The sequence below is a fragment of the Crocodylus siamensis genome, chromosome 4, assembly GCF_052110815.1.
Source record: "Crocodylus siamensis isolate JL-2025a chromosome 4, ASM5211081v1, whole genome shotgun sequence".
NCBI lineage: Eukaryota > Metazoa > Chordata > Crocodylia > Crocodylidae > Crocodylus > Crocodylus siamensis.
This window is the reverse complement of record NC_143398.1, coordinates 229,472,451-229,485,150: the sequence shown is the minus strand read 5'-3', so window position 1 is coordinate 229,485,150 and position 12,700 is coordinate 229,472,451. Positions and strand designations below refer to the sequence as shown.

The window sequence follows — 12,700 nt, the reverse complement described above, 5'->3', positions numbered from 1 at the left end:
TAATTATTAGAACCACCTGCATAAGCTCACACACTTGTTTCAAACAATACGGTAGCCCAGTTTCACTTCCAGATGTCTCCGAGCAAATCTTGTTCAAGTCACTTTTTCTTCAATCCTAGGCCCAGCATGTATATGAACAGCAAATGCCTTTAAAGGACTGGATGAGTTTCTAGGTGTAAGAGTAAATATATAGGATCCAACCACTGTTTAATAAACATTATACAGGTATTTTACTACTTCATGTTCATATCCCCTTTCCTGGGATTCTTTATCTGAGCTGATTTGGTTTGCCTTCGGCTTGCTTTTTTAAAGCCTTCTATTGAAATGCTCACAAGGTGCGAGTCAACTAGAGGTTTTCTTATTAAACTTATTTAAATGAAGAAAGAAAAAAAATCTTGTTCCACTGGGCTGCACATATGCCTTTGCTGAATAGCTGTGTGAACCTGTTAAGGTAAAAACCCTTTCCTTTTCCCCATCACTGCACTGCTATATTATTGTGATTTGTTTGAAATGGCAAGAAGGGGGTTTTTTTTGCTCATACACAGTTGATTTTTCACATAAGGTATCCAGCACCCTTCTTGCTTCTGAAGAAAAAAAGCACCTTAGAAATAAATAATAATCATAATTCTACCAAATCTCAAAGCACAGGCTCTGAAAGAATAATATTTTACTAATAACAGTAAGAGCTTTGAAAATATACTGTGGGCATGTATCAAACTGAGAGAATGATTCTCATACCTACTTCTTATCCTTTCTCTGTTGATTTTGTGTGTTCCTTGTGGATATTTATCAAGGTCTCAATTTCTTTAAAAAATTGTTTATCGAGGAAACTTTAATTTTTGCAAATGGATGGCAAGCTTTTAATTGCTCATTTTGACCTTTTGGAGTGTTGCCCCAAGCTTAACACTGCAGGCCATCTGCTTTCCTTGGATTACCAGTACTAGGTGCGGTGAAGGTGAATGGCCCCAAAGCACACACTAGGGAGGCACAAGGAAGAGAAGTAGCTGCTTCAGTATATTGCTCCCCACTAATGTGATCAGTGAGGACACGTGGCTAGGGAGGATGAGAGCAGGGGTTAGAAGTACTCCTTTTGATATTTTGCAATGATTGGGTTTTTTTTCTAAAAAGGTTTTGTTCTTGGTATTTTTTTCTAAAAAGGTTTTGTTCTTTTGGTTTCTTCTCTCTCTGGGTCTTCTGTTTTCTCATTCTTTCCTCAGACTTTTTGCTTTCATTGTCCTTGTTCTCCCATCCCTTTCCCTTTCTTCTCTCCATTTTAGTCTTGTAACTCTTTCACTGTACCTTGCACATTATATGTATTCAGTATAAGTTTTACTTCACTATATAATATATTATATTCCTATTCTTTTGGCCTGTACCACATTCTTCCTTTCTGTTCTTTGTCTGACTTCTATTTTATGTGAAATTTGTTTCTTCGCAATTTTCTCACTCATCATTGTATTTAAACTAATTCCTCCCCTCCTTTTTAGATGTTTAGTTATTGTGTCTAAGTGCTTCAGTCACCTAAATGTTAATTTCCCCCTTTCCCTTCCTCTGTATAGTGTAATATTTTTTTTCTGTTCCATTTAGTTTTTCCTAGTGCTTTTTTGCCCCTATTCTCTTTAATTGTTATTTCATTCTTCCTTTCCATCAGCAGGCTTGATAACAGTGATGGACCACTGCAATTAGATTTATTCCACATGCTGCTGCTTTCAGTGACAAACTGACAACACTTTTCACAGAGGTTCTTACCTATTGACTGGCATTAGCAAAAGTCAACCAAGAGCTAAGATTTTCTGTGAAGTGTGACATTGGCCTTCCAGTTTGAGATGTAATATGTGCTGGAAGATGTAGCAGAGCACTCTGCTGGCATTTAGGTATATACATTTGGTGTTGCAACACTTCCAATATGGAAAAAAAAATCAATTGTGTTGTTATTATAAGCTGAATATATCCCAAATGCTTATGTCCAGTCGTTCTTATTGTTATAGTGTTATCGTTATTACTTTTAAATGTAACATTTCCGTTAGCTGATTAGATGGCAAGGGCAAGATTTTGCTGGCAAGCTGCTTTCCCTGAAGGAGATATGCAGTTGCTCTTAGTGAGCTGGCATACAGTCAATATGAAATTTTCTGAATTTACTACTATTTGCTGACATCTTATTCTGTTAGAGGCAAGTATTTAATCAAAGTTTATTGTCATTCTTTTCTGAGATTTAAATGGAACATAAAATTTTATGATATGTGTAGTATTTTAGATGACGGCCACATTATTTTTCAGTGGATAATTTGAAGTGATACAAGAAGAAATATTGATGGTGAACTGGTAATTGTCATTAAAATATGGAACATTTTTGCCTTATTCATTTCTGGACACGATAATTTTTTCTGAATTTCTAGATACAATCTGTAAAATCTTACAAGGTAAAACTCATCTCTGTCCCCTCTATGCAATACTTAAATGCTACCGAAACTATATTATGTGAGAAGATAGGCAGGAATTTTCCCTTGCAACAGATTTTCAGTGGAAAATGCGGCTGCTTCAAAATTGACATTTTCTACAGGGGTATCTCAATTCTGACATTTTAAATGTTTTCTTTTGGGTCAGGTAAATGTGAAGCAGCACGTCCCTCCAATGCCATATTGCCTCATGTAAATGCTGCTTTTGGTGTTTCAGACTGTCCTCTCCCTGGACCTGCTTCTTATTGCAGACTGCATCTTTTATGAAGTATCATTATCTGACTGAGCCATGTAATGTATCACTGGAATTTACGGGGCAGCAGGGTATTATGGGAGCCAGCTGATTGAGTGGAACAAGGGCATGAGGCGCTGGGACTGTGTACAGGTCAGCACTGCTTCTGCAGTGCTCTTGAAAGTGTTGCTGAAAATTATGCCCTACCCACCTCTTCCTGCTTTACGTGCCCCAGGCTGGTCACAGGTTCAGTTAATGGCATAACAAGAACCAGCCACAAAGTTGTTACAAGTTTTTTGTGTAATACTTTTTTATTACGCAAAATTTTATGTTCCATTTTATGTTCTTGTTTTATCACACCATTAATTTCATTAATCTGTGGCTGTGTAACAACTTAAGATGTGATTAACTTGTTGTTCACATGTTAAGTGAAATATGAGCCGGGGCAGAGGAGACAAGTACATGGGCCCCCCCTTGGGAAGACGGCTGTCACCTAAAATGTGCAAAACTTTCCACATGTCCATCATTTTAGCCTCTTCCCCCCCTCCAGGAAAAATAAAAGATGGCATCTATAGCTGGGAGCCTCTGTCTCTGACATGCTTGAGAATTGTGTTCATCGTCCTGGAAGCTCCTTATTACCTCTGTTCTGGGTTTAGAGTTCGTGGTGTAGAAGTAGGTGGGCAGCAGTGTGGAGAACACTGCAGAGGTAGAGCTGACCTGAATTATGACTCCCCTGAGAAACTGTAGCACAGTGGGCTGGTGCAATTTCATACTGCACTGTCTCAAAATGAAATGGGTTTGGTCAGTTCAACAAACCAAGATGGAATGCTTTCATCCAGGAATGTTGAAAAGTTTAATTTCAATATAAAATGGTGACACAACCTGTTTTGACCTTTCACAAGTGAATTTTTTAAGTATTCATTTGGGGAAAAATCAATATTTTAGATGAGAAAATATTGGAATTTCCTGCATGATGTAATTTGCAGTTTTCACTTAGCTTTTTTCTGGGCATGTTAAGATGGGACTTAAGTGATGCATCGATTTGTATAGTCCCTGTATGCTAGAAGGAATGTCACCCGTAATTATTAGAAATGAATCAAGGTTGCAAAATTTTCACCTAGAGTTGCAGTTCCCTAGTTACTTGCATTTTCCCAGTTACTAGGAATGCTCATTTGTCTAGGTCTGTAGTGATAGTCCTTTCAGGTATTACAGCAAGTACCAGGTGCCTTAGTAATGAGCCTTTCCAGAAGTGGATTTGATATTAGGTCGTACTTAACTTTTGTTTCAGAGATGGTAGGACCATTACATTAGAAGCTTAGGACGCCAAGGCTCATTTTCTGATAATGGTTGTCTTTGATATACTCTATAAGGGTTATTATCTGTTTTATCAGTCAGATTTGTATAGATCTCACCTCTTCTACAGGTTACAAAACAGTACAATTAAACCTGGTCAGGATTTGGGCTTCTGCTGAAATGGTTTTTTATCAGAAAATGCTGGTTTTATGAAACAAGCTTTCTCCAGGAACCTTTGTACCTTGTTCAGTAGGAAAAGTTTCATTTCTCTGCTGGAATTTCTTGTCAAAATAGGGGGCATTGAAGTGTACCCCCTTCTTTCTTAGAAGAGTCCTGTGATGGTAATACACTACCTTTGATGTTGGAAATCTAGATTCAAGTCCTTGCCCTATATGGTGTCAATCAGAAATTTGATAGATTTGACAAGAGCTTGGCTGCCCCACATCCTCAACTAGCATTCCCACCTTTGGGCTACTGGTGATTCAGTGGTGGACAAGGGTCTCTCTTTTTTCATGAAAAGCTTTAGAGATCTTGTTTTCATTCTGGGGCAGAATGAGAAAACCTTTGCAATCTTCCCATTCTATAGGATGGGAAAACCTTTTCCCCTCCTAGGAATGATTACGGTCCCATTTTTCACAGATTGAATCCTGAGCTGCCTTGTTATAGGCACAACTAGTGAGGTGGGAAGGAGCCAGCCTTCTGAATTGTTTCTTCTGATTACTGTCTGCACCTATATCGCAGAAGCAATAAGGGGACATAAGACTAAGCTGGTCTCAGAAGCTCAAGCATCACTGACATCTGGATAAGCCCTCAGAATTAGAAGAAAAAAAACCTCAACTTAAATGTTTGATCATTGCCCAGCCCAAATCCTACTGACTTCTCTTCACTAACAATCATAAATATTCACAGTCCCATTATATATCTGGAAACTGCAGAGAAAATCCTCTTCAAAGAATTTAAACATAATTTCTTGAGACTAATTCTGGGCTGTTTGCCATGCTAAATGAATTTATTTTAAAACTTTAAAAGCTGAACCAGTATTTGGGATCTCCAGAGAACTGAGAAGGCAGTGATAAGAACCAGCGGTGGGTTACATTAAATGGGGCCTGGATTCCATCCGAGCCAATTTAAAGGGCTCCAGGAAAAGTAAAGCATTTCCTTCTACAGAAAACTGCTGGCTCTTGTTTCCTATTTGATATTGATTCATATACTTCAGGGGGTTTTCCCCTCTTTTGGTGGCGTTCTTCACTAATGAACAGAGGTAACACTTTATCCAAATGTCACAGAAATTTGTATACATTAAGTAGGCACACAGCCTGGAAGCTATAAGTGAACAGCGTGTCCAAGGCAAACCTTTGATGCTGGTCTGAGAAAAACCAGGACTTTTGGCGTGTGCTTTTCAAAGTTACCGTACTGGATACATTTAAAAAACAGTATACTTTTTTTTCTCTGTATAATATCTGTCTGACAATCCTCTGCTAGGCAAATGATGGAGGAAAGTATACCATTATTTACATTAGTAGAAGACAATAATTCAAACTACACATAGGGTGCTCCTACATGAAATATTTATTGTGGAGTAGACTAGCTCCGCAGTAAATGTCTGGCATCTACATGTGCGGCTGGCTCTCTTAGGCCATAGGAAACTAATAAACTCCACAGCAGGGTAGTATTTGTTTTCATAAGTACTGCCCCGGTGTGGAGTTTTAGTTTCCTGTGGAGTTTCCAATGGAGTGGAATTTTTTCACTTTGTAGCAGGACATGTGTATAAACTAATGGGGCTGTCTTGGGGCATGAGGGTGCTTCAGTGTGGGAGCTGCCTGCTGGCTAGCTTCACACTGGAGCATCCTTATGGCCCAGCCAGCCCCTCCACAGCAGATTGAGCTGGGGGGAGCAGCCCCAGGCTGGCAGGCTGATCCCCCAGACCTCCTGCCAGCCAGGGCCGCTCTGATCCAGCTCAATGTGCTGCCGCCCCGGGTACACGTTTAAATGTGGCTCCTGGGATCAGTAAGCTCCGGCATGATATGCACTGGAGTTTATTGCTGCGTGCTAATAGCACACATAGATATGTCCACAGTGTGCAGAACTATAAAGATAATCCAAGAAGTAAATGTTTTAAAATTTCTGTTTTGTGGTAAAGTCATCCATTAAATCGAAGCAATTTGTTTCTTTATTTTTTTTTTTCTGAAGTGGGGGAGCCGTTAATTTACAACCTAGCATTCAAGAGTTTTGCTTGTTGCTAGCATTTGGCCAAGAGTACACAGAGCTAAGGTCAGAAGTTCTCAGTGGACTGAAATGAGAGTGTTCTGTTCCTGCCCCTTTGCCTCAATAAGGCTCTGAGATAAACCAGAGCATCTCTACATGGATTTTAGCTATAGGGAGCCCAAGTGCCTCCTTTCACGCTAGGGTCAGGCACCTGTCAAAATTCTCCCCTAATGGGAGTAAATGATCTTGGAACCGTGATCTAACAAGAGCTATACAGATTCACAGATGGGGTGTTCTGAGAGCTAATGAAGTCACTGGAAGGACTCCCAGAATCAGACTCTTTATGCTCTCATAGAAGATACCTATTCTGAAACCATAAGGTAACTCCTAGAAAAGGGAGCAAAATCCAGGACTGGTTAACACTGCATCATATATCAAAAGGATCAGGTATTTCTTTAATGTTTTCACATGGAGGGAAACATTTTTAGGCCAAACATTATAGATGTCTTTGAGAGCAGTGAGCTTTTGAGCATGGATGCATGAACAAGTACTCTTTGATCTAAGGCCCAGCATCTCTTTCCAGCGGCATTGCCCATCAACAGGCACCATCCTCTTCTACAAATCCCAAGTCCAGTATATTAAGTAGAGAATTTCCTGTTGTGCAAGGGAAGAAGTGGAGAAGGAGGGTATGTTTGCAGAGACCTGTTGCTTAATAGCATCCTGGCCTATGAACCAGCCAGTCCATCCTTGTTCGTAAATCCATCACCAAGTATTTGAATGCTCTGCCTGTGAAGATAAATGATAAGAGAAGGAGGAGGATAGATGTTTACTTCTTACCTCACTTAACTGTGTAATTTCCCAACATCATTCTACTGGTGACTTCTTAAAATCCCACCTGACCTAGGTTCATACATTGTGTTACATTGCTATATAGACAAGCTGTCAAAACAGCAGAGATTTTGATATCAAAATGACATAAGGAGACAAGCAGATAATTGGAGTGTGGTTTAAATTTTTTTCCCATACTTATCAGCATGATGTGAGCATTCAGAGGAAGGAGGGTATAATGGACTCTTCCAAGTGAATGATTAAATGTATTCTGAAGGAGGAGTGAGAGAAGGATGCTAAGTGCAATGCAGAAATAGACCTGTATTCATCGGGACTGGAGGCTTTCTGTAGGGAGGTTTTTGGGGCCTGATTTTTTTTATTCATCAAGCTAGAATAATAATATAGCGATCAGGCAAGTGGAGCATTTTCTGATCAGAACAGGCATGTGCGAGGGAGAGGGAGAGGATAAAAATACAGTATTTTAAAATGTATCTTGTTGTCTGATTGCCTGCTAGATTCTCTATTACTTCTCATAATATGCTTGAAAAGTTTTATTTGTACCTTAAGGGCAATGAGCCTGGGCTCATTTAGAGATATGAATGCTGATATTACAACTGTGCTATTGACAGTTTTAAGCAGTTTCACTAGCAGCCTGTCTGTCTTATTTACTCATTGGTACATGTGGTGTCTTGCAAACGCAATAGAGAGCTCTACCCTCATAGTTATAATTGCATCTTGGGCTGCTGTGTTATATACACAATTTCTGCACAAAATGGGAACAAGCCAGCTTTCTCCTATAGCTGCCATTCCAAATTTTCCAAAGGCTCCAAACTCCAAGGTGTTCCTCCTACCTTGAATTGGGGGATGGATCTTCCTAGAATTTTCCATAGATTTATAAGAGTTAAGACAGTTTGAAGGAAAGATTTGCAACTATCCTAAGGCTGAAAGATGATGTAACATTCAGAGTGTTACTCAGAGGCTAGGGACAGAAGTTGCATATACACTGGCTTAAGTGATTTGAAACTGGTTTAAACGTGTAACAGAACAGAAGTTCAGTGCATGTAAACTGCTTTCAAAATAGCTGAACCTGGTTTAAGATAAACCTCATTGGATGTAGTGTCACACTGAGGTGATTTAGATTAATCTGGTTTATGGAACTTCTTTCCCAGATCCTCTCCCAAGTCAAGTTAACTCAGTCACCCAGAATCCCAGGATGCTTTGTAGCCCTGGGCTTTGCTCCAGTGGAGCAGGGCTGGCCCCGTCCCCAGCTGTCACAGAATTGAAGCACTAAAGCAGGGGTCAGCAATGTGTTTGGGCAGTGCCAAAAACACCCACATCCTTCACTTGTAAGTTGTTGGCATGCCAGGCGTAGACAAGAGGGGAGCCATGAGGGCCCAGTCCTTGTGGCAGTGCAGACAAGGCCCCTTCCACACCATCTGCCCTGAGGCACATGTGTACCTGTTGCCAGCAGTGAGCTACATCAGAGCTCTGCAGACCCTGGTGCAGCCACGTACAGCCTCCTGGCTGTCAGCCACAGCCAGCCTGGGTGCTGGGCAGGCCCCTGTTTCCTGCCATGGAGCCTGGGCTGCTCACAGGAAGCTGCAGGAAGGCTGAAAGCAACTGCACTCTGGTCCACAGACCCCCAGCCCAGCTTATTGCCAGCACTTATTTCTTGAGGAGGCAGGGAAGGGGGGGCATGGGGCTGCATTGCCTTAGCAAGGATTGGGCCCCTTGTGCCATTCCCCCCTGAGGTGCATGTGCCAAGCAAAGTGCCTTTGCATGCCACAATCTGGCATGTGTGCTGGGGGTTGCATATCTCTGCATTAAAACCTCTGCTCCCTATCCTGCTTCCTGCCTGTGTCTGTCAACCTGGCAGAGTGGTAGTCTGGGAAACAGCCCCCATGCTCCCCTAACCCTGGACTGTACAGTGCAAGGGGAAGGAAAACCCTGGCTGGGGGGGGGGGATTGCCCACCCCCCATTGAAGCCCAGGCCTGGGATTAGCTCAGCCCTTCCCCCTCCCCAGCTGTCCAACTCCAAGGGGCAGGGGCAGGGGCAAGGGCAGGGCAGGGGAGAATGCACTCCCCCACCTGGCACTTCCACCCCCTAGTCCCATGAGTGGAGCTCAGCCCCGCCCCCTCCCCAGCTCCCACCAGTGAGAGATGGAGGGGCAGGGTGTGTGGGGGAGACAGAATGCAGCCCCCATTCCTGCACCCACCACTGGGGTTGGCCTGGTGCAGGGGGCAGGGGAAGTCCCCACTGGGAGTCTTCTTGCCTCCGACAACCTGGTGAGCAGGGCTGGGATCAGCTGAACCCCTCCCACACCCCAACTGTCTGCCTTGGAGGCTTTCTGAGCTTTTTTCCCTTGCCAGACAGACCCTGGCTTGCAGGGCTGGTGCCCAGCTATGGGGGTGAATTTCTTCCCTCTGCCCCCTGCCTCTCAAAGGTGAGGAGTTGCAGGGGGAGTCTGGCTGAGCCGATTCCAGCACCGGTTGCTGAGCGGAGGGGGGGGCAGGGTCAAAAGCCCCCCAGTGGGGCCTTTCCCCTGTGCTGGGCCTGTGCAGGCTTCTGCCTTACTTGGGCATTCAAATACTGAACATCCGTTCAGTTTGTTTTCGATTTCACTTCGGACTTTTTGAACCTCTGTACTTAACCATAAAAAACTGGAGTTGATCTTTAAAGAATTCAGATATGTGAATCATTAAGCAGAGATTTACCAATTCTTGTTTATCTGTCTTCTTGTTTTATGTATGTATACACACATCTGGGTGGAACATTGCATAGGGGGCTTAGAAAAGTTGCACAGGGGTTGGATTCAACAGAGTTAATCATACCAGATTTTGGCATGATTGGTATGAATGCAGTTCTTGCTTGGGGGAGTCAGTTTTTGCTCAACATGGATTCATGTCTGAAGAATGTTAGCTGTAATTCAGCCATAAATGACGTTACAGATTATTACACAAAGTTTATAGAGCAATTATAAAATAATGAGGAAATACTGCTGGAGTAATTTTAAACAAATCAATACATTTATTTGGCCTTGTTTTTAAATATGAATTTGGTAACTGTGTACAGTCTGTGTTAGAATTCATCTATATTCATATCATCAGCTGATAGGTGCTACGCCCATAATGCTGAACAGTGGAAAAGTTAGTTTACCTGGCTACCCAGGGGTCCCCTTTGTGTAATTCTGTTTGCCAATGAATGGGGTATATCTCTGACCTTAGTTACTTTTCTCCAGACCTTCGCTTTCACAACTCCATCCGTCTATTGTTTTTCCACAGTTCCCATCTCTTTTCCAACTCTGTTGAAGACCCTGGTGGAGAATTGTTTGTTCAAGAGGGTGGGGAGAGAATCCTAAAACTCTGGTTGCTTAAGTCTCCTAGCATACATGTACTTGCATGCTTTCCTGTGGGTTGACTAATTAGCTCCACAGTAAAGTGTCACCATCTACATGTATGCCAGTCTTAGGGTGCAGTAAATTATTTAAATCTACCATACTTAAGTCTACTGAAACGCACATGTAGATGGTAACAGGGGCTGGCTGGGGAACGAGGGTGCTAAAGTGCAGAGGCTGCCTGCTGCCTAGCCCTGCACTTCAGTACCCCTGTGCCCCAGCCAGCCCCTTTGCTTCCTGGAGCCTGGGGCTGACACCCTACCAGCCCAAAGCTGCTCTGCCCCAGCTCAAACTGCTGCAGTTCTGGGCACACGGGTAGACGCTTTGCCTGGGAACAGCTGACTTTGGCATAAACTTCACTGGAGTTTATCACATCTCCTTAATGGCACGTGTAAATGGACCCCTAGGAGCTGAAATAAAAGTATTCCTGGAATTGTCTCTCCAGTTGTTCCGCCTAGGCTCCATGGAAGAAGCAAAATGTTAATCAGACAACTTTGTGACTTGCAAAAGAGAGAAATCAGGCTTCCATGGGGTCTGTGTGATTTGCATTGTTCAGGACAATTCTGCAGCTACTGAAACCTGGATATTTGCAACTTTGACATTAACTGGTTTTTGTTGTTCTTTCGGAAGATTATTCATCCCATTTCCCCATGACTGGGCTTTTGTTTGTTTGTTTGTTTGTTTACATCTTCATATGGTAGAATTGAAATAAGTAGCATTCTTCGTTCCACTGAATCTGGACCAAGCTTGTGGATCAAATACCAGGCTTCAAGCAATTTTTTTAGAGAAGTATTTGTAAGGCAAGTGCTTTTAACACCTTTTTAAAGTCAGGTGGTTTTAACACTTTCTTTTCAAGACTTGTGTCCTTTCCGAGTGTTCTTTCTAGCATATTTCTCCATAAATGTATGTGTATTTTAACACAATCTTGTTGTACATACAGGGCGCTCAATATTTGTTGAAAATCATACCAAGTTTATGCCAATTTATGTTAAATTTTGTCTTGATTGTTTTAGGTCAAGAGGTATCACATAACCTTTGCTCAGAACTTCCCTGTCCTGAAACGATGGCGTGTGAGGTACCATGTGCACTGGATTGTGTTGTCAGTGAGTGGTCAGCATGGTCACCCTGTTCCCACACATGTTCCAGTAAAAATTCTGAAGGCAAACAAAGCAGAACTAGATCTATCCTGGCACTCCCAGGGGAGGGTGAGTAATACATATTTCAACTTGGTCATTAAATGTTCAGTTAACGATAGCTAGATGTGTGGATGCTCCAGGTAGATGTGTTTGGATCAGACTCGCATCCCCAAATTAAAGAAAAAATGAATAAAATTGAGTACTAATCTACACCTAGCCTTTACAAAGAGCTGTACAGGCATTAATATATGTGCTTCTGGGTCATACTCAAGGCCAGCATTGCTACATTTCAACCAGAGTTATATACTTTAATTGTAGCTTTTGGATTATGAAATTTCAAGGAGCTGATCCTCCACTATTGTAAGTCACCATAGTTCTGTTTGCTTCAGTGGAGCCATAACATTTTGAACCAGCTGAGGGTTTGCCCCTACCAAGAGACAAACACACATCTCTGGCTGTGGCACAAATCCAGGGCTGCGATGTAATTGTAGAGCAGCAAATTAGCATATTAAAATGGATTGTAAAAATCACATATTGTAAAAGCAAGGCCATGAAATTTGATAGGATTATACTCCAGACTCTTGAATTTCAGAGAAGATCATGTAAATAGCTTTTGAGAAAACTATACCACGTTGTTTGTAGATATGAGGGTGATGCAGCTGCCTGGGAAAGGCTGCTTCTCAAACTTCCAGTTCATTCATCTTCTTGCTCTCTGGCACCTGCAGCTTTGTGATCAGGTTCAGGCTCCCACTGCATACTATGCCATAGGAGTTTAAAAATAGTTAACACCACTCCTTTCCAGTCTCTGACTAAGTGGACTTGACTGCATTCTTAGATGCGAGACCTCTGTGGCCTTTTCTGCTGTATAAAAATGCCCATTATTCTCAGCAGTGTTTTGCAGCTAAGCCAGCAGTAAAACACTTGACATGCAAATATAGTCCAACAGAAACTCTGTTAAATAGCATTTCAAAAACCCTCATTAAGCTTGAATTTGTGTGCCAGATTTGATGTTGCAAAACTTTCCTTGTGTCAGTGATCATTATTCATGTGAGTACTCCGTAAGATTTTGCAAGGGACTTTAAGGTCCCTTGTGATGAAAACTGCTATGTAAGCATTGACATGATCCTGATAATTATTATTAAAAATAGTATAAAT

General features: G+C 42.0%; 1 protein-coding gene across 2 annotated transcripts in view; it reads left to right on the top strand.

The window, feature by feature from the left end:
• Positions 1 to 12,700, top strand: part of THSD7B (thrombospondin type 1 domain containing 7B) — a 678,955-nt gene that overhangs the window by 322,297 nt on the left and 343,958 nt on the right. For both annotated transcript variants that reach the window (XM_090045842.1, XM_090045843.1), the window contains exon 8: positions 11,423 to 11,614. In XM_090045842.1, coding sequence (XP_089901968.1) covers positions 11,423 to 11,614 — 192 coding nt within the window. The remainder of the gene's footprint in view (positions 1 to 11,422; positions 11,615 to 12,700) is intronic.